This window comes from Monodelphis domestica, chromosome 8, assembly GCF_027887165.1.
Source record: "Monodelphis domestica isolate mMonDom1 chromosome 8, mMonDom1.pri, whole genome shotgun sequence".
Taxonomy (NCBI): domain Eukaryota; kingdom Metazoa; phylum Chordata; class Mammalia; order Didelphimorphia; family Didelphidae; genus Monodelphis; species Monodelphis domestica.
Window position 1 is genome coordinate 248209155 of NC_077234.1, and position 26048 is coordinate 248235202.

Here is a 26048-nt window from a genome sequence, read left to right on the forward strand (position 1 = left end):
TCTATAACTTCTCTGAGTCTCATCTGCTTCCTCATCTACAAAAGGAGTGAACCATTTTATTACTCAAGTTCTTCTTTGCTCTGAAATTTGAGGATTCTGTTGCTGTAATTTTGTGAATATAATAATTTGAATGTAGGAATCAGCAGTTGATAGATTATGACTTGAGAAGAGAAGAAATACCAGAAATGATTCGGTGCCAGCATAGCTGAGAACTCAGGGGAATTCAGTTTTCCTAATTGGAACATATGTTTCCAAACTGTTTATTTAATATACACGCAAACACTGAAATAAACAAGTACATTGAACATCATCCTCAAAGCTGTATATTTTGAAAGAAAAATAAATAGGAAAAATTGGCCATCGAACCCTAATAAGTAATCCTAATGAGCTGAGAGGCTGGAAGCACCCAGGTAACTATGCATTGGAACCTCAGAGAGCTATGAAACTGGTTAGTTAGGAATCCTACATCATATTGTCTACCAAACTTTTATAGTTGCATAACCCCCCCCAAAAAAACCCCAGAGATCCTATTACAATTATTTCCTTCTGTGAAACAGGAGTTCGAACTCTATATATGTTGCAGATGGTACCTTAATTAATATGTGATATATTAAAATTGCAGAGATTTATTTCATGTGAGTATTTGTTTCCATTAGACATAGTAATTTCCAAATGAGTTGCAGACTACTTTGAAAACTAAACAAAACAAGATCAAATGGCTGGGAAAAAGATCTGTGGACTCAAATATTTCTCATTTTCACATAATCTCCCATATACACCTTCCAGAAACTTGATGATAACTTTCAGGAAATTAACCAACTCTATGTAGCCTGTTCAATAAAAGAAGCTTTCTGTTTCAGAAATAGCAAGAAACAGAATTAAAAACTAAATTTCCATATATCTCTAGATCAGATTCAATAAAGCTTGTATTTTAAATGTTTAAGATGTTATTTGACATAATAGGAAAAACACTACTTTTTAAGATTCAGAAGAACCAAGTTCTAATCTTGACTTTGCCTCCTTAAATATATTAATTTGTTTCTATTTTATACTGTAATATGGGTTTTAGTAACATTAAAATTAAGATATATTTTGAAAAGTAAACAAAAAAGTACCAAGAAAACAAATTTTTTGCAATTGGCATAGTGTAAAAAGTGCTGACCTGAATTAAGTTTCTAATTCTAGACCTAGCACAAGCTTGCTGTATGACTTTGGACAAGTAACTTAACCTTCTCTGAGCTTGAAAATATTGAACTAGATGATCTCTAAAGATCTTTCCTACTCCATCTTTTCCTACTCTAAGCCATAATCCACTTGGAAAATCATTTGAATTAATCATTGAAGATTTTTTAAATTATTGATACTATTATTTTGGATGTGTTCATATTATTAGATCTCTTTGCAGTCTCATATTGTTTCTACTAAAGAGATATTTAAAGGGATATAAAGATATGGGGAACTGTCTATGATTTCTTCAGTGTCAAACCAGTGTGTCTATTTCTTCAATCAGCTCAGATCAAATATTGAGTGTTGAAGAAATTTCCACACTATATGACTTAGTAGATGTGTTCAGAGAAGGTGCTTAAGGGAAACACAGGAAAAAAAAGTTAAATGGATTTTTCCAGAGTTACACAACTTGTAAGTGTCAGAGGTGGGAAATGAACACATATTTCTCTGACACCAAGCCACTATCCATGATATTATATAAGTAACATCTTCTGAATATCTTAAAACTCTGTAAAAGATCACTGCCATAGAAGGAACAAATGGAATCTGATTACAAACGGAAACATACCATTCTTCATTTTATTTCCTCCATGAACTTTTCTCTATATATTATGTGATAATATATGCACAACCTGTAGCATATTATATGCTTTATTGGGGGGAGTGAGAGGGAGAGAAAACATGGATTGCAATATGTCAGAAAATGAATATTAAGAAATTATATTGACATTTAATCTGAAAAATAAACTAAAACACATTGTTAAAAATTCTGCAGAATAGAAATTGCCAAATGAATGATTTTTTGTCTGAGTAAATTCTCAAATAAATGATTAGATCACCAAATCATGAATGTAGTCAATGGTGTAAGACATTTTTAAAAGGGAGATGTATATCTTACAAATGATTTGCATGACCATGAGGTAATTTGACAACTCTTGGTGTTGTTTTAACACCTTTGATTATAATATTTAAGATAATTTTAAATCAAGAAGAAATAATTAGTTTATACAGTGATGAAGTATCTGTGTAATTTGTCTAGGTAAACATATCTATACTTTGGTAATGGCACTGGCTATTGCATCATATAAGCAGAGACATCAATAAATTTCTGCTGAAAAAGGTTTTTTAGGTTCACAGTTGAAGGGACCTCAGAAGCTGACTTATGTACTCCCTCCTCCACCATTCTGCAGATGAAGAAACTAAAGTCAAATAAGTTTAACTAATTTACCCAGGGATAAAAAAGTAATTAAAGGAGAGAACTGTAACTCAGAACCCCTGGCTACAGAAGAAGGCTTCTTTCCATTCTATCACCCTGACTTAGGGGTTCCCTATCCTGAATCTCTTATTCTATAGATGAAGAAAGTGATGTCCAGAAAGGCTGAAGTTTCTTGTTCAGTTATACCATGCCAGTCAGTTAGGTTTCAGGTCTCCAAGTCCAACATTTTTTCCATTCTACCAAATTGCCTTATTTTTTTTTAATTGGGAAAAAAACCTTTCCCCTTTAACGTTAAATATGTATTCCAAACATGAAATTTTTTTTTTAAATAAACCCTTACCTTCCGTCTTGGAGTCAATACTGTGTATTGGCTCCAAGGCAGAAGAGTGGTAAGGGCTAGGCAATGGCGGTCAAGTGACTTGCCCAGGGTCACACAGCTGGGAAGTGTCTGAGGCCAGATTTGAACCTAGGACCTCCCATCTCTAGGCCTAGCTCTCAATCCACTGAGCTACCCAGCTGCCCCCCCAAACATGAAATTTTAAAAAATTGTCCTCTACCATTAAGGGATTTAGATCACAAGACAGCTTGTCATTAAACAATGCTTTTGGTTGTTTTCTGAAAGATATAGATAAATATACATGCATGTATACACACATATAAATGTACATGTGCACACGTGTTATATGTGTGCATGTGTACATCTGTATATCTGTAATGATAGAGATCTGAAATAATCCACATTTTGAGAACTATACAAGTATCATGTGATGAAAGGAACAGAAAATTGGAATGGGTGTCAAGCCACCTGAGAGTCCTAGTTCTTTCCTCGGGTTCGGCAGTTGGACTAAACAGTAGCTAAAACTCTGAGGAGAGAAAATGAAAGGTTAGACCGGGGAATCTACAAACTCTCTTCTTACTCTATGATTCTACGATGAAAACGATGTCTTTTTTCCAATATACCGTCATTATACACATATAATGTAGCAATGCACTGTGCCAAGAGCTCTCACTGCAAAGGCATGGTACCTAAGAAAGCACCCCCCTTCCCTTTACTTTTCACCTTTTATGTCTCACCTTTTCATAGTACTTGACCTCATAGTCCAGGATGATTCCATTAGGATGTTCGGGTTCTTGCCAAGATAACGAGACACTGTTTCTGGATGTCCGGTCCTTTCTAATTATGGTGACAGGTGATGGAGCTGCAAAGGGAGGTTGGAGGAAAGGGGAGGGGGAGGATGAGGTGGGGGAAAGGAGAAGAGCAAAGCAAATGGAGTTTATCACTGTTCTGATCCTTGGCAAGGAGGCATTGTTTCCATTTAAAAGACTCTTGAGTATAAATCTGGCCCCATATCAAGACTCGGCAGCTGGATTCTGGTCCTGGTACAAATGCCTTGAAGCAAACTGGCCTGAAGAAAAATGAGCTGAAATTTTCTGTTACTGGTGGACTAGTGGCAAGTAAGCAGATGTTTTCAATCGGCTACCATAATGTAAGCAATGAAATACATTTGATATATTAAAAAAAGAACAAAACAACAGGACTACCTATTTGTTATAATGTTGCAACATTATTATTACCAGATTCCCGAGTTCATTGATAACATTTTCATATGCAACTTTATTACAGGACTGGAATATATTATATGTAAGGAGTCCCATGATATCCATAGGTAATAATAATATTTATTATAATTTAGAAAAGAAATGATTCATGACTTGATCCTGTAAGTCTTACTTCTGATGCAAATTTGTCATGAGTAGAACTATATATTATAAAACAGATAGAAAGGAAAACCTCCACTCTAGTGCTAACCGGGCTCATCCTGGCATGGAAATGGGCCCAGGCTTTGGAAAGCCATTTCCGCAGGTCATAAACTCTGGCGGAGTCTATGAAGCTGAAAGGGCATCCAGCAATTAGCTGCCAGCAGTTCTTTTCTGAGAATCAGCCTAATACAATTCATAAAGGGCCAGGACCAGAGGGTGGGACAAAATGTAATTACTATTTATTTCTGTTGGCCACCACAAGCCATAAACTGTCTGCTAAGACATATAAATGTTGTCACTCCGGGCTACAGAGGAATAGATACCATCAATGGGATCGTGGAGTAGATACATAATGGAAATTCAAAGGGAATTTTGTAGCCTATTCTAAGGATTCCCTTTGGATGAAATGCTGTGTGTTAGGATAGAGGTGGTACTTGGCAGATGTCAGTTAACCCTCTCACAATGTCAGGCAAGACTTGGAAACAGGGAGGTTCTGTTGCAGACCTGGGGTAATTTTAATCACCTTTGGTAACTGATGAATAGATTTGGGATTCATCTGTAGACACTTTGGACAAGAGAAACATAAAAGTAATTTTTGAGACCTTGGCAAACAACTCTTGAAACCCCAGCGGACTGCCTGTTTAATACTTTTGGATCTATTTATTGGTAACTTTTATTTATTTCCATGTCCTAGAATGCTTTTAAACTACCTTAAGAAATGCTTCTTTCTGAGGTTATTGGAATATGATTTTTTAAAAATTAAGTTTATTAAACAACAAAAGCATGGTTATAAAGACTTTTATACAAATAAGTCAGATTTAAATAATTGGAGAAATATTCATTGTTTATGGTGTGTGATTTTTTGAAAAAGGGCTATTTCTCTAAACTCTCAACATCTGAAAAATGCATGGTATCAGGTACAGGATAGGTGCCTAATGAGAAGTAACAAGGCAATGAATTTTTCAGTTTGTTCTTTTATCTGGTGATTTCATAGCATTGTCCATAAAAGAAGTCATAACTTACATATATCACCTCCACATTATCAAAAATACAGCATATAAAAGGAATAAATAATAAATTAGACTTAAAACTTCATACTGTATAACAAATTATTATTTAGAATTAATTTTTTCTTTATTTGAAAAACATTTTAAATTTTATAAATTATTCTTAAATTAGAGGACAGAGATATATAATTGACTCTACCTTTCTGATCTAGTGGACAACAAACAATGACCCTTTTATTTTCACTTATGAAACAACAGTGAGGTGGCTTTGAAAGTTTTCTAACTTCATTATCTTTTGGTTCACTTTAAGCATCAAAAGGGAATTGGGTATTTTGTTACTTTCCTCATATCAAGTCTTTCTTCAGTCAAAAGAGTGAACCAACCCTTCAAGGTAAGAACTCAAGAGATCTTAATAAGGCATATAATTCTCATTCTTTATGGCATCAAATTGTATCCTTAAATGAATGGAGAGCTAAATATTTCTGTAGTTGATTAATTGATCACGTATAGCAATTTGTCTCGTTTTGGTACGGAAGTAGTTCTAATTTCTCAGAGACTATTGTTCTGTTAAATTTTATCAACTCAAGATGAAGTAATCCCCATTCCAAGGAAATTTTCTATACTCTAGTATTAGAGACATTGGCATATATAAGATAAAGAATATACACAAATTAAATATAATGATTTGGGGAGGGAGGATACTAACAGATGAGAAGATTAGGAAACATTCGACAAGTAAAATGCTGTTTGAACTGAGTATTAAAAGCTATAAAGAATCATTCTACCAAGTATTCAAAGAACAAACTATCTGACAGAATAAGCAAAGAAGGAGTTTACCAAATTCCTTTTATGATACAAATATGCTACAGATTCCAAAGCCAGGCAGGACAAAAACAGAAAAAGAAAACTATAGACCAATCTCCTTAATGAACATAGATGCAAAAATCATAAATAGAATACTAGCAAAAGAACTCCAGCAAGTGATCAAGAGGGTTATTCATTATGATCAGGTAGGATTCATACTAGGAATGCAAGGATGATTCAATATTAGGAAAACCATCCACACAATTGATATCAACAAGCAAACCAACAAAAATCACATGATTATCTCAATAGATACAGAAAAAGCCTTTGACAAAATACAACATTCATTCCTATTGTAAACACTACAAAGCATGGGAATAGAAGGGCCTTTCCTAAAAATAATAAACAGTATATACCTAAAACCATCAGCAAGTATCATCTGCAATGGAGGTAAATTAGAAGCCTTCCCAATAAGATCAGGAATGAAACAAGGATGCCCATCATCACCTCTATTATATAACATTGTACTAGAAACACTAGCAGTAGGAATTAGAGAAGAAAAAGAAATGGAAGGTATTAAAATAGGCAAGGAGGAGACCAAGGTATCACTCTTTGTAGATGATATGATAGTCTACTTAAAGAACCCCAGAGAATCAACCAAAAAGCTAGTTGAAAAAATCAACAATTTTAGCAAAGTTGCAGGATACAAAATAAACCCACATAAGTCATCAGCATTTCTATATATCTCCAACACATCTCAGTGGGAAGACTTAGAAAGAGAAATTCCATTTAAAATCACCCTAGACAATATAAAATACTTAGGAATCTATCTGCCAAGACAAACACAGGAACTATATGAACACAGCTACAAAACACTCCACACATTTAAAGCTAGATCTAAACAATTGGAAAAACATGGACTGCTCATGGGTAGGATAACTTAACATAATAAAAATGACAATTCTACCCAAATTAATTTACTTATTTAGTGCCATACCCATCAAACTACCAAAAAACTTTTTTACTGAATTAGAAAAAAAAAAAAAACATAACAAAGTTCATTGGGAAGAACCAAAGATCAAGGATATCTAGGGAAATAATGAAAAAAAAAATTTGAAGGCAGGGAGCCTAGCAGTACCAGATCTCAAACTATACTATCAAGCAGTGGTCATCAATACAATATGGTACTGGCTAAGAGACAGAAAGGAGATTAGTGGAATAGACTCAGGATGAGTGAACTCAGCAAGACAGTCTATTATAAACCCAAAGATCCCAGCTTTTGGGAAAAACATCCACTATACTGCTGGGAAAGTTGGAAGACAATATGTGAGAGATTGGATTTGGATCAACATCTCACACACTACACCAAGATAAACTTAGAATACATGAATGATTTGAATATAAAGAAGGAAACTAAGTAAATTAAGTGAACACAGAATAGTATACTTGTTAGATTTTTGAGAAAGATTTTAAGACAAGTAAGAGTTAGAAAAGATTCCCAAAATGTAAAATAAATAATTTTGATTACACTAAATTAAAAAGGTTTTGTACAAACAAAACCAATGAAACCAAAATTAGAAGGGAAGCAACAATTTGGGAAAAATTTTTCATAACAAAAACCTCTGACAAAGGTCTAATTAGTCAAATTTATAGAGCTAAATCAATTGTACAAAAAATCAAGCCATACCCCAATTGTTAAATGAGTGTAGGACATGAATAGGTAATTTTCAGATAACGAAATCAAAACTATTAATAAGCACACAAAAAAGTTTTCTAAATCTCTTATAATTAGATAGATGAAAATCAAAACAACTCTGAGGTATCACCTCACACCTAGCAGATTGGCTAACATGATAGCAAAGAAAAGTAATGAGTGCTGGAGGGGATGTGGCAAAGTAGGGACATTAATTCATTGCTGGTGGAGTTGTGAATTGATCCAACCATTCTGGAGGGCAATTTGGACCTTTGCCTAAAGGGCCTTAAAAGACTGTCTGCCCTTTGTCCAGCCATAGCACTGCTGGGTTTGTACCCCAAAGACATAATAAGGAAAAAAAAAGACATGTACAAGGGTATTCATAGCTGCACTCTTTGTGGTAGCAAAAAAATTGGAAAATGAGGGGATGCCCTTCAATTGGGGAATGGCTGAACACATTGTGGTATCTGTTGGTGATGGAATATTATTGTGCTCAAAGGAATAATAAACTGGAGGAATTCCATGGGGACTGGAACAACCTCCAGGAATTGATGCAGAGTCAAAGGAGCAGAACCAGGAGAACATTATACATAGAGACTGACACACTGTGGTACAATCGAACGTAATGGAGTTCTCCATTAGTGGCAATGCAGTGATCCAGAATAACTTGGAGGGATTTATGAGAAAAAATACTATCCACATTCAGAGGAAAAACTGCAGGAATAGATACACTGAAGAAAAAACAACCACTTGATCACATGGGTTGAAGGGAATATGACTGGAGATGTAGACTCTAAATGATCACCCTAGTGCAAACATCAACAAAATGGTAATAGCTTCTGATCAAGAACAGAGGTAAAACCCAGTGGAATTGTACATCGACTATGTGAAGGTGTGGTGGGAGGGGAGGGAAAGAATACGATTCTTGTAACAAAGGGAAAATTTTCTAAATTGACTAATTAAATAAAATTTAAAAATATATCGGTTGCCTTCTTCTAGGACTCTACTTCTGAAAATGTCAGAGTGGTAGCATTTTGACTGTACATCTGTTATCCTTTGCTCATAGTACCTAATTGAGCCACCTCCTTTACTGATCATACATTTCCTCTCTGACATCCTTTACAAAGAGGTAATTATTGCATAGTAGCTAAAGACATGGCCTAAGAGCAAGGAAGACCTGCTTTAAGCTTTGCCTCTGACAAATCCTAGTGATGTGTACAAAGGCACACAGAGCTCCAGGGGACTCCTTAATGACAGTTATCTTTATATAGTACTTTCAGGTTTGCCAAGAACTGTATATAGATGAACTAATTTGATCTTTCCATGTTGAAGATGCTATGATTGTTTCAATTTAAAGGAGACTCATAAATAATGCAAAGAAAAACAATAAATTGAAATATCTTGTATTTGATTGTATCAATTCACCTAGTTACAAGTTGCACAGTAGTTGTCATGTGCATTGGTAGAAGAAATTCTTTCCCTGGGGAATCCTTAAAAAATGAAATCAAATGTCCAGTCAGAAAGGAAAAGAAAGGGGAAAAAAAGAAGAAAGGAAAGGGAAGTAAAAGGAAGGGAAGGGAAAGGAAGAGAAGCAAAGAAAAGGAGACATCGCTGGAAATATTCAGTAGCTTATCTACACCTTTCATGTCACATATTTCTCTAATGCATTTTGGATAACATACAACTTTAATTTCTTAGAGACTGGAGCATTCAATGATTTGTAACTCATAGAGGAGAGATGATTTGTAATGAAAAGATAGGTCTTTGCACTAGGGAGTATTATAGGATCATTAACAACTTTGATCAGTTTCCCCATGTAGTTTTAGTCATTTCTAGGCCCAATTCCTTATATATTTGCAATTCCTATTCCTAAATAAATGAACATTCTCAACAAACATGCTTTCTTGCTGCTCTTTGTACTTCACATTTCATCTCACCCCTTTACCTTTGTACAAGCTATTCTCCTGCTTGGAATGTTCTCCCTTCTTACTGCCTCCTCTATTATCCCTAGGTAAGGTTCATCTCAAGTGACACTTCCTAAGAAGAGCTATTTCTGATTTCTCCCAGTTGTTAATGATTCCCCCCATTTTTTCATGAATTTTTAAGTGAAGAAAGCCCTTCTTGAGTTCCTCAATAAACTATGAAATTTACTAAATGAAGAACTTCGTTTGAAAGCACTGAAGGGATCACAGATGATTCTAAACAAACAAAAGGGTCTTCAAATTCTGTCAAAGTTACTTTTACATGTTGGATCCCAGTACCTAAGATACTCCCCATTTCTCCCCATATTACCAATTTACTATACGATCCTCCTGAGCCTATACATTAAGATCCATATGCCCTTGGAAGAAAATGTTGCTTTTTTATAGAAACTACTACTATCAAAACTTGTAAGTGTCATCTTTCTTTTGTGATTAGATTGAGTAATTGATTTTTTAGATATGTCATGCTTTACTAAAAGTTATCTTTCTATGTATTCTTAAACCACATTCCATATAAATCTCATCTTTTTAAAAAGTCCCAAGAAATTAATTCTCTTAGTGGAATTCCAAATAAATATACTCATGATGCTATAATTTTCCTATTGATTAAAATTTTATTATAATGTGAGCCAATTGTAATATTTTATTGATACAATGATAAAAATGAATAATAGCATTTACTTCTAAAAGCAATTCTTTCAACAAACATATTAAATACCTTCTATGTATAAGCATAAATATACAATGCTGTATAATGTAATTGAAAAATGCTGAACTTGGAATGCATAGCATCTTGCTTTAATTTCTGGCCCTTTACTTAATAGTAAGGTGACACAGTGAAGCAGGTTAGTGGCACTGTGGAGAGATAAGAGTGCCAGATTCAGAGTCAGCCCGATTTTGTTCCTAGTCAAAATATCTATTGCTATGGAATTCTGGCCAAGCTGATTAATCTCTCATTGCCTCAGTTATTCCATTGGTTGAATGGGGATAAAAATAGCACTTACCCACAAAAGTTTTCTATAAGGATCAAATGAGGTAGTATGTGAAAAGTTCTTAGGAAACCTAAAAGTGTGATATATCAGTTATAATACTTATTATTGTTATTAATTATTTGATTATCATTTCATGAACTTGGTTAAAACATTTAACTTTTCTGTGCTTTGATATCTTCAAAATCCTGAAGATATCGATATTCAAGATATTGGCCTAGATAACGAAGAAGGTGGAGCCTAGTTTTCATTCCTCAGATCTCCTATAGGAGAGCTACCGATACAAAACATTTAGTAAGACATAGCTTCCACTCTTCTTATGGCCATAGTCTATTCATAACTGAAAGAAAATTGCAATATTCAAATGAAAACATCAACGGCTACTTTTTGTCCTGTGTGAAGTTTACTATCTCTGCACTGAAGATTTATTTATAAATGTATTTATAAACACTATAAGGTTCTTTAAAGGTTTCATGCAAACTAAGCTCATCTCTACTCCTTGAAGCCAAGATCATTCCACAAGCATTGCCTCTACAGATAACTCTAGTAGTCACAGTAACTCTAATACATTTCTGGAAATATATCTACAAAGTAGTTTTAAAAGGCTCTTTTTTTGTCTAGTTATCTGGGGAAGAAAAAAACAGATTTTCCCTCTTATATTAGTGTAACTTGAACCATTTACATCCCTAATGGAATAACAAAGGAAAAATATTAACAGGGGAAAAGTAAAGCAGTTAGGTAAAACTAAACAACCCTTTTACATGATATGACTGGGGCAGAAGTGAGATTTCTGCCTCATATTTTTTGCATTAGAATTATAGATGCCACATTTCTAATTTTCAGTGCAGACCCAGAAGTCATTGTTATTTAAATTTGGCATCATTCTGCTTTTCCTTCTTCTCTACCCTGATAATTACTATTATTCTTGTTCACAAAAAATAGATCCCATCTTTGGAAGCAAAATGTCAATACTTCAAATAGCAAATCCTACAGGAAATGGTTTGTTTTGTTTGTTTTTAATAGATCCTTCCACTTTTGATTTAGGGAATTTCTAATGAGTCTCTAAGGTATCTCTAAGGTTCACGGAGTTTAAGAAATCAAAGAACAACTAAAAAGAGTTCTGTATTTCTTTTTTAAGTGACCTAAAGATATTTTTATTTTCCCAATGGGAAATTCACATAGGATAAACTAGTGACAGCTTTAATTTATGAATTATATGTAACTTTAAATCAAATTGTTTTCTTCTTTTTCATTTTATTAACAATCCCCTTTTAACACCCTTTACTTTGTAGCTTTCTCCATTTTTCTCAGACCACCATTCCATATTTCTAATGGAGCTCCCATCCGTTATGGAATTGGTTTGATATCATTATATTCATAAATCCAAGAAACAGATGAAAAATAATATCAATCTAGTAATGAAGATGAGTTGGTTTCTATATCATTAGTTCTAAACTTAAACTCAATAAAAGAATTTGCATTCATTCCAACTAAAAAAGACTGAATGATAACTGAACAGTAAAATTAAAATCAAAGCATAGGTAATTGTATATTTTCCATAATTAGTCATTTATTTATTAATCATTAAAATCTTGTAGATAAAATAAATATTTTCAGATGATAATGTTCTTTAATGTATGCTTAAGTGAAGAAGTATCCAATTTGAGGTTGAAGTTCATATCTTCCTACCTGAGAATGTTTTAATTTTTTAAATATATATATATATATAGTTATCTTAAAAATACATTTACTTTCTGCATGTGTACTTTCAATGGTAAATTATTATGCCCACTGGCATAAAATGTCTTCTCTCCTTGACATATGGCTACATCAGCTTTGATTTGAATTTTGTTGCTTGGCCATCATACAGTAAAGAGAATGATTTTGTGACAGACACCTATTCAATTTTTTTTAGTCTTATACCACAAAACAGAATATAAATCAAATAGCACTTTTACTAAGCTGATCTAATGCTATACTAACTTATTTCCTTTATTAATAAGAACACTAAAAATTAATGATTAATTAAAGTTCTATTGGGGGAAAAATAATAATAATATTCTGATAAGACATTTTACTTTAGGATAAAAGACTAGAAATTTAATATGAGCTATATACTTACCTGCCTATATATAATATTTTAGGATCAAAGATTATATGTGTTTTCTATTGCTGGACAAATTTGAATAGATTTCTTGAGTAATTTTGAAAGCTCCAGATTAAATTACCAGAGAAGATATGTTAAGGGAGACAAAGGGATCTATATGCAAATTTGTCAATGATTCTCTATCATTAATTACATCATATTTTCCTACTAGAGTAAGGGAAGCACTAGTATTTGGAACATTTTCTATTTGTTCATGTGAATTTAGCTTTGTGTGTGAGGAGACTAACTTTTACTTCTTGAATGAGAGAACTCAGTGAGATAACTCCGCCAATTTATGGTAAATTCTTTACAAGTATGTTCTTATTGAGTTGCCTGAGGTACTGAGAATTTAAATAACCTACTGAGGGTCACATAGCCAATATGTGACAAAGGTAATATATGAACCCAAGTCTTCCTGATTTGAGGTCAGCTTTCTAATTACCATATCACACAGCCTCACATTCTGTTTCTATCTTCATCAAAATGGCTTCTCATTGAGCAGTTTATCTAGATTGTTTTACATACTTCTTATCCCCATTCTATCCTTTTTTTTTTCATTTTTTTATGTCCTTGGAAAAATGGACAAGGAGGTAACAATAATTCCTTCAAGAGAAATGTCATTGCCTATTCTAGAATTTTCCAGTTCTAGAATTATACTTCTCCAATGAAAAACATGGTGCTTCCATGTAAGATGCAAACTTCTTAGGATTAGTATAATAATGAATCCTAAGGTGACATTTTAAAAATAAATCCTTTGCAAAGGAAGTCATGCATTAAAGTGCACATGAAAGAGAAAGTCTACAAAAGAAAGAATCTTAAAAGTTATGAAAATGTGGGTTAAAATGAAAGGCTAAACATTTTCACAATTGCTTCATTGTTTATTTACACCTATTGTCAACCAGGAAAAGAGATAAGACATGGAGACAAAAGGCCAAAATGACAAATGGTTCAGGGGATGTGAAAAAGAGGGAACACTAATATACAGTTGTGGGAACTGGGAACTACTCCAACCCTTCTGAAGAACAATTTGGAATCACAATTTATAGAGAGCTATAAAACTGTGTATTTCTTTAGACCCAGAAATACCATTACTGGGCCTATTTCCAAAGAAGATCAGGAAAAAAGGGAAATATATTCCTAAATATTTATAGCAGTTATCTTTATGGTGGCAAAGAACTAGAAATCAAGGAGATGTTCCTCAGTTGGGGAAAGACTAAACAAATTGTAGTGTATGGTTGTGATGGAATACTACTGGGCCAGAAGAAATGCTGAGCAAATTAATTTTTCTAAACACTTGGAAAGAACGACATGAAATAATGAATGAAATGAGAGAAAATTATATATAGTTATAGATTTAATATTTGAAGAATAACTTGTGAATGCTCACCTATAGAGAATGAACTGTGAAGTGGATACATAAAAGACCATTCTTTATATTTTGCTGAATGATGCCTTTCGTGATGTGAGGAGGGTAGAGGAGGGACTGAATAAATAAATAAAATGACAAGATTTGCACAATTTTTAAAAGATAAGGCATGTAGATATGTATATAATATTTTTCAACTGGATAAAGTAAAATCATTCCTGAAATAATTTTCTTGAAATCGAAATTTCTACCTTGGAAATAATAATACTAATATTATTATTAATAATAATAATAATAAAGAAATCATAGGAGAATAGTAGACTGACATGTTTTGTTTATTTATTATTATTATGAAACATTTTTTCTCTCCTAAAAGTCTTTGAATGAGTCTACAGAGGGAGAAACAATGTATTCCTGAGGGTGGGTCTGGTTGTTTTGTGGTTTCAACATGAAATGAAAGTAGCCCAGAGTCAGTCATTTCAACTTTCTTCCTGTACTTCACCCAACTCATTCCCACAGAGCAACACACTTGCCAAGTAGGCATTTGGTATGCATTTATCATGTTTAAATGCAATTTTCCTCACTTGGTTTCTGTAACTATTGTGACTTGTTTTACAACACCAAACACTTTCCCAGATTTAAGCTGAGAAATAAATATGTTTCAGAAACAAGAAAAAGAAAGTATTTATTAGGGAAAGGATCAAACTTGATTCATTTAGATTAATGAAGGATTTTTTAAATCCATTTGATGAATTTTCATGTTTCTTACGCTGGGATTTGCAATGAATACTGACTCAAACATCATCGAGGCTCCTAGTTAGAAGGGGCCCCCACTATTTATACTAAATTTTACTTATCCCATGATCCTCTTCTACAATACTCAGAGCATGTGGTTATCTAGCCTTTGTTTGGAGATTTCCAATAGAAGGTGACTCATAATTCCATTTCCAGCCAGGTCTATATTCTTCTCCATATTAAGCTGATATCTTTCTCTATTTAACTTCCATCTATTCTTAGTTCTGTTATTTGAAGTTGAGTAGAATAAGCTTAGTCCTACAGCCACCTGATCACAGCCTTCAAATATGAGAAGTGTTGCTATGTCCATCCTGTGGCTTTTCTTCTCCAGGCTAAAAATCATCAGAATCTTTGAAGGATCATCATATAAAATGGTTTTAAATCCCTTCACCATCTCCTTCTTCTCTTGCCCTCCCCCAACAATAAATGTGTTTCAGCATCTCAGTGTTCTTGGCACCAGAACTAGAGTTAATTCTCCATAAAAATTTTCAGTTCAGGATAAAATATACTTCCTTACTCCATGCACTATATTTTTGTTAATACTTCTAAGAATAAATCAAAAGGTTTTTTGGCTGCCATATAATACTTTTCATGGGCATGTAAAGGGCAGTTGTAGGATTTATAGAGTCCTTTCACATCATCTAGTCCAACATTTTCATTTTACAAAAAAGTACCAAGGAGACAGGGGAAAATTTAATTAATTTTATGCACATATCATACAAGTTAGTTGTAAAATCCAGGATTCAAACTAGGTCTTCATTGACACCAAATACAGGCTGTTTTTTTTTCAATTGAAATAGAGTTGTCATAATTAATTAATATTCAGTTTAAAATCCACTAAAGTATGCAGGTCTTTTTTTTTTCATATAATCAGCTTTCAGTAATTTTCCCTCATCCTCTGCTGAAGCATTCACTTTAGTTGTTGTTGTTGTTGTTTTTATTTTTAAACTCCTGTGGAATATTATATTTATCTCATTTGACTTTCATTTTATTGAAATGGTGCACTATTTTATCCTAGTAGTAGTAAAATAATCATATGTGTGTAAGTGTGTTTCTATTATTTGCCTTTGTTTATATATATATATATATATATATATATATATATATCCTACATTCCTCAGTGTATCCCTTTCCCTTTCCCTTCATTCTCTCAAGGAGCAAAATCAATGATATATAAAAAAAAAATTAAGACCTTGTTACTCAGTGGATAGAGTGCCAGACCTGGAGTCAAGACAATTTATCTTCCTGAGTTCAAATCCAGCCTCAGACACTTGCTAGCTCTGTTAACGCTGGACAAAAACCCCTGTTTGCCTTAGTTCCTCAGCTTTAAAATGAACTGTAGAAGGAAATGGCAGACAATTCCTAAAAACCACAAATAGAGTCACAAAGAATTAGAAGTAACTAAAATGACTTAACAACAGCAACAGATGTTCACTACATATTGTTTTCTTGCTTTGGCTTATTTCATTTTGCATTAGTTCATGTAAATCATTCCATGCTTCTCTGTCTTCGTCATATCCATTATTTTGTATCCCACAGTATTATTGTATTTGATTCTTCCATCACAATTATTTCAACCATCCCCCAATCTGTATCTATTTTGTATCAGAGGCCTTGACTACATTGTGATATATCCCTACCTTTGAAATCTCTGGGTTAAACCTTCTGGCCATTATTCCATTTTCAGTAAAATTCCCAACTGATATTCAGAATAATTAAACCTATTCACAATAACAATAATAATAATTTGTGAGAGTGCTTGACTTTCCATAACACTTTCAACATTGATTATAAGCCAATATCACTAATGAGTATTAATTCAAAAATTTTAAATAAAAATCTGACAAAAATACTATAGCAAGTCATCTCAAAAATTCATTTACTTTAATTACCTTGGATTTATATGTTTCCCCATAGTATGTAAAAATAAGTGCCTGAATGGGGAATATTGTGCTTTTACAATCATCATGGAAGCAAGATTTGTTTTTGTCTTTTGAAATCATCATTGAACACACCATTTGCAGTGTTATTTATATTCTGGCTTTCCTACTATTCACTCTATAAACCTTCATAAGACTAAGGAAACAAATTTATTTAAAATAAATAATTCAGTTCTTCCTACAAATACAGAGACTCATAAAATGTCGTGAAAAGCAAAATATATCTTTTGCTTAAATTTGTTATAGATTTTGCTTTAACTTTGGATCCTGGATTTCAGAATCTGAATTTATTTATCTAAACAGTTTTTCTCAAGAGATTTTAAATTTAATTATTTTAAGTTTGCAGATCTCAGGGTAACTAAAGACATTGTTACACATCATCACAATTCTGTTAACTGCAAAAAAAGACATGAAAAGTATTATTGATTAATTTTATATGTTCTATAAACGTTTTTATACAAGATAAGTTGCCTTAGAAATATGAACAGTTCACAACTCCACCAGCAATGAATTAATGTCCCTACTTTGCCACATCCCCTCCAGCATTCATTACTTTCCATAGCTGTCATGTTAGCCAATCTGCTAGGTGTGAGGTGATACCTCAGAGTTGTTTTGATTTGCATCTCTCTGATTATAAGAGGAGGGCAATTTGGAACTATGCCCAAAGGGCGATAAAAGACTGTCTGCCCTTTGATCCAGCCATAGCACTGCTGGGTTTGTATCCCAAAGAGATAATAAGGAAAAAGACTTGTACAAGAATATTCATAACTGCTCTCTTTGTTGTGGCCAAAAATTGGAAAATATGGGGATGGCATTCAATTGGGGAATGGCTGAACAAATTGTGGTATATGTTGGTGATGGAATACTATTGTGCTCAAAGGAATAACAAAGTGGAGGAATTCCATGGAGACTGGAACAACTTCCAGGAAATGATGCAGAGTGAGAGGAGCAGAGCCAGGAAAACATCGTACACAGAGACTAATACACTGTGGTACAATCGAAGGTGATGGACTCCTCCACTAGGGACAATGCAATGTCCCTGAACAATCTGCAGGGATCTAAAAAAACACTATCCACAAGCAGAGGATAAACTGTGGAAGTAAGGCTGAGAGGAAATGACTGAGGAGAGACTCTAAATGAACACTCTAGTGCAAATACCAACAATATGGAAATGGGTTTGAACCAAGAACATATGTGAAACCCAGTGGAATTGTGCACCATGGGAGAAGTGGTGGGAGGGGGGCGGGGGGAGGAAAAAATAATGATCATTGTTTCCAATGAATAATGTTTGTAAATAACCAAATAAAGTAATGTTTAAAAAGTAAAAAAAGAGAGAGAAATATGAACATACAGATGCAGTAATACCAGTTCATTTTCTTTTAAGTGGTAGATTTTTTTTTATTACATATATTTCTTTTCATGTCTGTCTAATTCCTTTTACTGGTTTCTATTGCTATGTCTTTAGTCTGCCCAGCATCAGTCAGAAGAAAATATGACATTGTAATTTTTAATGGTGAGACACCACATGACCAAACATTTGCCCATTTCCAAGTATTCACTTCAATCTGGTGAGTTGAAGTTCAGTGACAGTGTTGGGTTTTATTTATAAGGAGCAAAACTCATTAAAAAACTTTTGAATTGGAATTTATACAAATTCTTTAGGTCTAAATATACCATGAGGTCTTTACCATTACCCCACACAGTCCTTTGAGCTAGAATTTTGTTGAGTGGCTGAATTGATGGCATGGCCTTGAATGACATGGAGCATTTTTCTCTACTGTTCCATGTGCTCTGTTTTAATTTTCAAAGGCATTTGTTGTAAATAAGTCCTAAGAAAACAGTAGTCTAAGTATGCCACCTTGTAGATGGGCTGCCCAGTAAGCTCTCTTCCAGAACAGGAAAACAATAAGGCAGCACTCATTATTATGCCTATAGCACAGTCTGTGGTTCAGCTTTAGAAACATACTTCTCAAGTTAAATTTCCTTCAAAATGCACCTCACAGGGGAAAATTAAGGAGAAATGCTGGAGACAAACAAATTTAACGTTCGAGAAATCTGTTAATTGATTCTTCCACCAACATGACAGGGTTTCCTCATTTTGAAAAGGATATCAATAGCTGCACATTGTGAAATATATGCATAAATATACACACACATATAAGCTCTATAGACATGCTGTATGTGGATATGCACACATATGTACATTCATTTGGTGTATATATTTTATATGTATCTATACATGGAAATAATATGGGAAGGGTTGGTATAGCATAGTAAATAGAGACCTGGATCCTTCCTATGATCAATTTATTCCCATGATCCCAGTTAGTTCAGTGTCAATGGTCATATCATTTAACCCTCCTTTGCCCAAGTCAATTCAATATGACCATAAATTGCACAAGAGTTGCTGATTTACATTGGTAGAATTGGTTTCTTCACTGGATATTTCCTAAACTGATAAAATCACAGGGCTGACTATACACGTGTAATTAAATATACAACAACCCCCCTAGCAATTAAACTAGTCATGAGAGATGACACTATAGAAACTACGTTAGAATTAGAATTGGGAGAAGGCTGTTCCGTGAAAAGTCAGTGTGCTTTTTTGGGGAGCAGTCAAATAACTAAATAGAAAGCATATGAACCAGGAAAATATTCTGTTAATCTCTATAATTTAACACAATGATGTGTTCAAAGTTAATCTGGGAAACAAATTAGAAGGTTCTTGTGAACTATAAACGGCTAACTAATGGTGTTCTCTTAAGGAAACAACTAAGAACATATTGATGAAAGAAAACTCTAAATGAGGCATCTATAAACACTGAAATCTCAATACAGTGACTTTTCTAATGACTTTCAAGTTTAAGAAAGATTATATTTGCCTAATTTAGAACATTTTGAAAGAGGTTATCAGCATGGTAGAGAAGGAAAAAAGTGGTTCCAAAGAGAGAGGACCTGAATTCAAATCCAGGTTCTGATATATTTCACACTGGGCGAATCTTTCAGCCTCCATATAACTTAATTTTCTTAACTACAAAATAACAAGTGTGAAGTAAGTGGTCTAGGAAAGCCCATCTTGCTCTTGATTTGTGACCCTATGATTATAAAACAATCTATAGATATTTTATAAGATAAATAGGATATCTTTTATTACAAGGTAAATATTGGAAAAGTCAGTCTCAAGATGAAGGCAAAGATTCTAGAGCAGTCATTGCAGAAATTGCAGAAGAGAGAATTTTCTAATTTCCCTGGGGCCATATGCAATTTAAACATTATTTTAAAAATACTATGCTCAGAAGATAAAACTTATGGTAAATTCTTCATACAATATCAAGTAATATATATTGTTGCTTATTGTAGCACAGGTCTAAATAAGAAATGATGTGTAAAAGCTTATATTTGATGAGGAACATAAACATTTGTACTAGTGTACTAGTGGGAAAACTTATGTGGAGGATTTCAGTCAATCAGTCAATCATTCTCTGAGGTTGAGTGGGGAAAGAAGGAGAGGAAGGAGAATAGTGGAAAATAATTCTCTGAGGAAAAATCACAAGTCTCTTTGTTCTCTATGGAATGATGATAAGGCTCTTCAAAGATAGGGGACATTGATTAATGACCTGAGTAAAAACAGAAGAGAAGAAGACATAGGAATCTTCTTAAAATAGATGGAATGATGATCACAGAAAGCAGTGAGAAGGGACATCTATGTTATTCTTATTATGTTCATTTTCTCTAGTATGGAGAATGACAAGGGAATGGCCAATTGATCATCATAATAAATAAGATAATAAGAGAATTTGTAGTTGCTCTTGGTACATTCAAGTCAACTGGTCAGATGAAATTATGCCCTTAGGTATTGGGAAAACAACAACAAAACAAGCTGATGAGCATGATAGCTGAGCCATTGTCAGTGACATGTGCAAGAGCATGGAGAATTGGAGGGGTATCATAAGACTAGACAGGTACAAATGTGGTTCTAGTATTAAAAGTATTTTAGTAGAGTTTGAAAATTTTAGACTCATAAATGATCTTAATTCTAATGTATATTCAAAATCTGTGAATAAATGGCTGGTGAGCATCTAGAAAAGAAAATAGTGACCACATACACAGATACAAATGAACAAGATTTCATCAAAAAACATGTCAGACTAAGCTTATTGCCTTTTTACAAGCAAACGTTCAACTGGTAAATCAATAAAATACTATAGACATAGGTTAACTAGAGTTCAGTGAAACATTTAATGAAGTCTTTGGTGCTATTCTTGTGAAAATGAGCAATATGTACTAGATGATGAATCAATTAAATGGATCAAGAGATAGTTGAATAAACAGACCCAAAGAGTAGTCATTTATGGATCAATATTAACTAGGAAGGAGGTTTCCAGTGGAGTATCCCAGAGATCCCTGTGCTGTTTAAAACTTTCTATCAATGATTTAATGACATGTTTGTGAAATTCTTAGAAATAAAAATCTTGGAGAAATAGTTAATATATTTAATAATACAATTATTATCCTAAATGATCCTGCTAAATTCATTATATGGATCATATTCACTATAATTAAATTTAGTAGAAATAAGTGGAAAAAATGCTTAAGTTTAAAAAATTAGTTTCACAAACACAATCTCTCCTGCCACATAAACAGTGGTTGAAGGAAGCAAGGCTGTTTAACTTAGAGAAGAGATGACTAAGGGGAACAAAATAGCTTTTTCCCACTATTCGGAAGACTATCAAATGGAAAACAGATTAGATTCTTCCTATCTGGCTTCAGAGGGTAGAACTAGGAACAATGAATCAAATTGTAGAGTTAGACTTGATATAAGGAAAAGTTTTACAACAATCAGAGCTTTCCCAAAATAGGGTTGGCTACCCTTAGAAGGTACAGGTTCTTTTCACTGCAAGTCATCAAGAAAAAGAGGCTTAACTGTCACTTGTTAGGTATGATGAAACAAAATATCATTTGTGGTTATGGGTTGGATTACATGACCACTGAGGACCCTCTTAATCTGGAATTATATAATTAAGAGCACTGATGCAAAGGCAGTATTCTGGCCAGATGGAGAGACATGCCTAGAGATGACAGATTCTAGGTTCAAATCTAGCATCAGACATATCCTGGCTGTGTGATCCTGAACCTTATCTCAATTGCTTATTCCTTAAAACTTGGAACTAATACTTATAACTAATACTTTAATATTAATTCTAAGGTATGAATTAAAAAAGAGTAATAGTGGAGAGCAATTTCCTGCATGACATATGAATGAGGTTATAATGGAAGTGAAATGAACAATAGAGAAACAATAATAAAAAATAGATTTGCTCTCTTCTTCTTATATATATCTATTATATGATAGGGACCTGTCTAAGATTTTTAAAAATTGAGCAACAACTACACAAAACTGATCATTAATCTGGAGATAAATGATATTGCCAATGTTGCTAAGAATTTTGAGATACTTGAGAAAGAATCAAACCTCCTAAGGTCACGGGTGATATATCTTCGCTGTTGACAATTAAAAGGGACTTTAGAGGAGAAAAGAATATTTAGCAATAAGTAAACAGTTAATTAAAAAGAAAAGGAGAAAGACAAATGATTCTTACATCATGATTTAAGAAGTCATCTTGGGCAAGGACACCATTATTTAATGGAGATAATCAAATCTGATTAAGATGTCTTTAAATTTAAAACAGAGAAGCAAGAAGGTTTTTACATAAATGTACATGCATGCACTACCTACATATATGTATATATACATGAAGTCCGAAGTCAAAGAGAATGACATGCATGATAGAATAAGAAGCATATATGTACAGATAATCATAATTTATAGGAGACAATATCCAAAAAAGGATCATCAATGAGCATAGATAAAATTATGGGAAAAATGGAGCTATCAAAGTGTAGCAAGATAAAATTTGGCCTCATACACATCACTAAAATGTGGTAGGTTATTCCTTATTACTAGCATATGGGGGGGAAATGTATAATACTGCAAGATCCTTGTAAGCAGGGTCTGTTTTTGTATTTATCTTTTCAATTCCATGCAGAACCTAGCATAGTATGTGTTCAATTAATATCTCAATCAATGAATGAAAAAAAAAATACTACTTGGATTAACTCTGCCCTATTTTTTATTAACTCAACCATTGAGTGAAAATTAGAATTCAAATAGGAAACCAAGTAAGAAGAAAAAGAGCAAGACCATTTTTTTCAGGAATGACAAAATTCATAGTACCTTACTCTTGGCCACCAGACCTTACTGCCCTATGAAAAAAGCATTATCACAGAGGAATCAAGAAATGTGGTCACTATCTTCCTCCAATAAAATGTAATCATCTAGAGGAGAGATTACTTCAGTTCTGTCTTTATGTTACCAGCCATTTAGAATAGTACCTAGGCATATAGAGGCTACTTGATAAATATTTGTTGACTATTGAAAATAATTTTAAAATATAAATAACCATATAAAAACAAAATATTAATAACAAAAGAAATGCAATTTGAAATAACTGCCAGATTTCATCTCATACTTTTCAAGTTGGTAAAGATAACAAAAGATGGCAATAATCACAGTCTCACAACTGGGCATAGACTCCCCGGTGATCTTAAAGACAGAAACAATGTCCAAAATGGTTCAAGATACTTATAGAAATATTTTTGTAGTTTCAAAAGATTGATAGCAAAGTGAGTACACATTAGCTGGGTTAAGAAACTACGAAATGAAAAAGGAATATTATTATTCAGTAAGCAATAACATAGCAGTTCAGAGAAATGAAATTTGCAGTAACTGATGCAGAGCAATACTAGCAGAAATAAAAATATGTAAAATAATAAAAATCAAAAGATTACTAAAAATAATCTAAGTCATTAAAAATAGTCTTTACCTATAACACTTTAATGTTTTAAAAACACTTGTTTCTTATATCACTTTATTCTTGTAATAAACCTGGGAGATAGATGCAATTGTTATCCCCATTTTATAAGTAAAGAAAATGATGTAGACAGAAGTCAAGTGGCTTGCTCAAAAGGACATAGTAAGTATCTCAAAGTAGATTTGAATTCAAGTCTTCCTAACTCCAAATTTGGTACTCTTATCACTAAACTCTGAGTAAACAACAATGACTACAGTAAGTTTGGAGGGAGAAGGAAAAAACAAACAAACAAACAAACAATGAAAACTACATCCTCTGTCTAGAAAGAGAGGTGGGAGACCACTGGGGCACACATTGTTACTTCATTAAATGTTTTTAACTTAATGGCTTTTTAAAAAGAGAACATTCATTCTGAGAGAGGGTTGAAATTATTGTGATGTAAAGATAAAACATATCAACAAAATAGACTATTTAAAAACAGAACAAAGGACAGAAAAGAAGTAAAAACATTGTTATAGTTTATGTGTAATGCTTTTATAGTTTATATTGAACTTCCCCATACTTTGATTATTTCATCTGATACTAACAATGGCCTGAAGAAGAAGGAAGAGCAGATATTATAATTTCCATTTTTACAGAAAAAGAAAATCATGCCTCCCCAAAGCTGTAATTGACTCAAGGTCACATAGATACCAAGCAGAAAAGACAAGACTCAGATTGGGAGCCTCATATGCAAAAGAAAAAAATACATACTATAAGAAAGCACTCTTTGCCCTGCTTTTTGAGTTGTCTTGCCTAAAAGCCGACATCTAGAAATCCAACACCTTTCCTGACATGTGACTAATCACTGAGACTACCAAAAATTAAGGCATTATTTATTTATAACAAAAAGATTGCTTTGGGATTCACTCGCATAATAATATTTCCAGAATAAACAGGAAATTCCACAGCACAATGTCTTTCTAATTCCAAAACCACTTAAGCAATCTGTCAAGGAAAAAGATAAAGGGGAAAAAAGATAAAGGAGTTTCAATTGTGGCATTTTATGCAAGGAAAAGACCAAAAAGGCAGAGCAATAAAACATATGGGTGGGCCACAGAAATTCTTAGTAAGGAGAAATGTTTGAACAAATTATATCTTTTTAATTCATCAGATTTTTCCATAATAAACATTTCCTTTTTTAGAGTTTAAAATATTTATTTTCTACATCCTTTAAAAATTACTAATAGAAAATCATAATTTGCTTACTGATGATTCAGATATTTAGGTTTCTGTCTAGTACATTAATAATTTAAGATTATACAAGCAGAGCTAGAAGGTCCTTCAGAGGCCATCAAGTTCAATGCTTCATTTTATGGTTGTATAAACACAGTCACTGGGAGTGACTTGTCACATCTCTAACACAAGAGAAGGTGGGGAGCCATTTTCAAAATCTCTGGCTCCAGAGCTAGTGCCCTTTCTATAATCTCACATTGCTTCCTCTCCCTCGATTAGTTTAATGAAAATTATACTCATGTCTTATTGTGGCATGGAAGTCACTCTCAGCCCTTGAAAGCTGTTGGGGGAACAAGTTGTACCAAACTGTATGGCTATTACAGGTTGGGTGTCTCTCATGAGAAAAGTAGCCTTCTGAAAGACTCCTTACCAAAAGACTAGCCCCCAAATGATGCCTTTTTCTTTGGTCATAGCAACTATTGAAGGATAGTTGAGCTGTACTAAAGGAGGAGTGGTTACCCTCAAAAAGTCATGAATCCTCAGCTACCAAATAAGTAAATGTATAACTTAAGGGAACTGTCTCATCCATCACCAATAATGCTAACCACAGTCTACATGAGACAGAAGCTGTCATTCAAATGAATGAGTACAAATTGAGTAGTTTATGCCAGGAGATGATTCATTTGATTTAAAACATATTTGTGGAATTTGTTTATTGAAGCAATGGTCAATTTCAACTATTTGAACATCTATTAGGGCATTCAAGTAAAAGTATAAATAAATGAGAAATTAATATCTTGCATAATGGTACCGGCATTTTTCAAAAAGTGAGTAATAATAGAAAGTTCTATTTTGGAGATTATTCTGACCAACAGAAAAATAATACACTGCTGAAGTAGAAATTAAGGGAATATTAGAGGCAAGTTACCTATCTTGAGTTCATAAGTAAGCAGAGGGAATCTGCCATGCTCTGTAAGTTTAGGGAGTAACAACTTCAGAATATTGAGAGGAATGGCAGGTTGGATCCAATATGTT

The 26048-nt window shown here is 33.3% G+C and overlaps 1 protein-coding gene across 1 annotated transcript in view; it reads right to left on the reverse strand.

The window, feature by feature from the left end:
• Window positions 1-26048, reverse strand: part of EPHA3 (EPH receptor A3) — a 397715-nt gene that overhangs the window by 87140 nt on the left and 284527 nt on the right. Inside the window, exon 6 of the mRNA XM_007500776.3 lies at window positions 3518-3642. Coding sequence (XP_007500838.1) covers window positions 3518-3642 — 125 coding nt within the window. The remainder of the gene's footprint in view (window positions 1-3517; window positions 3643-26048) is intronic.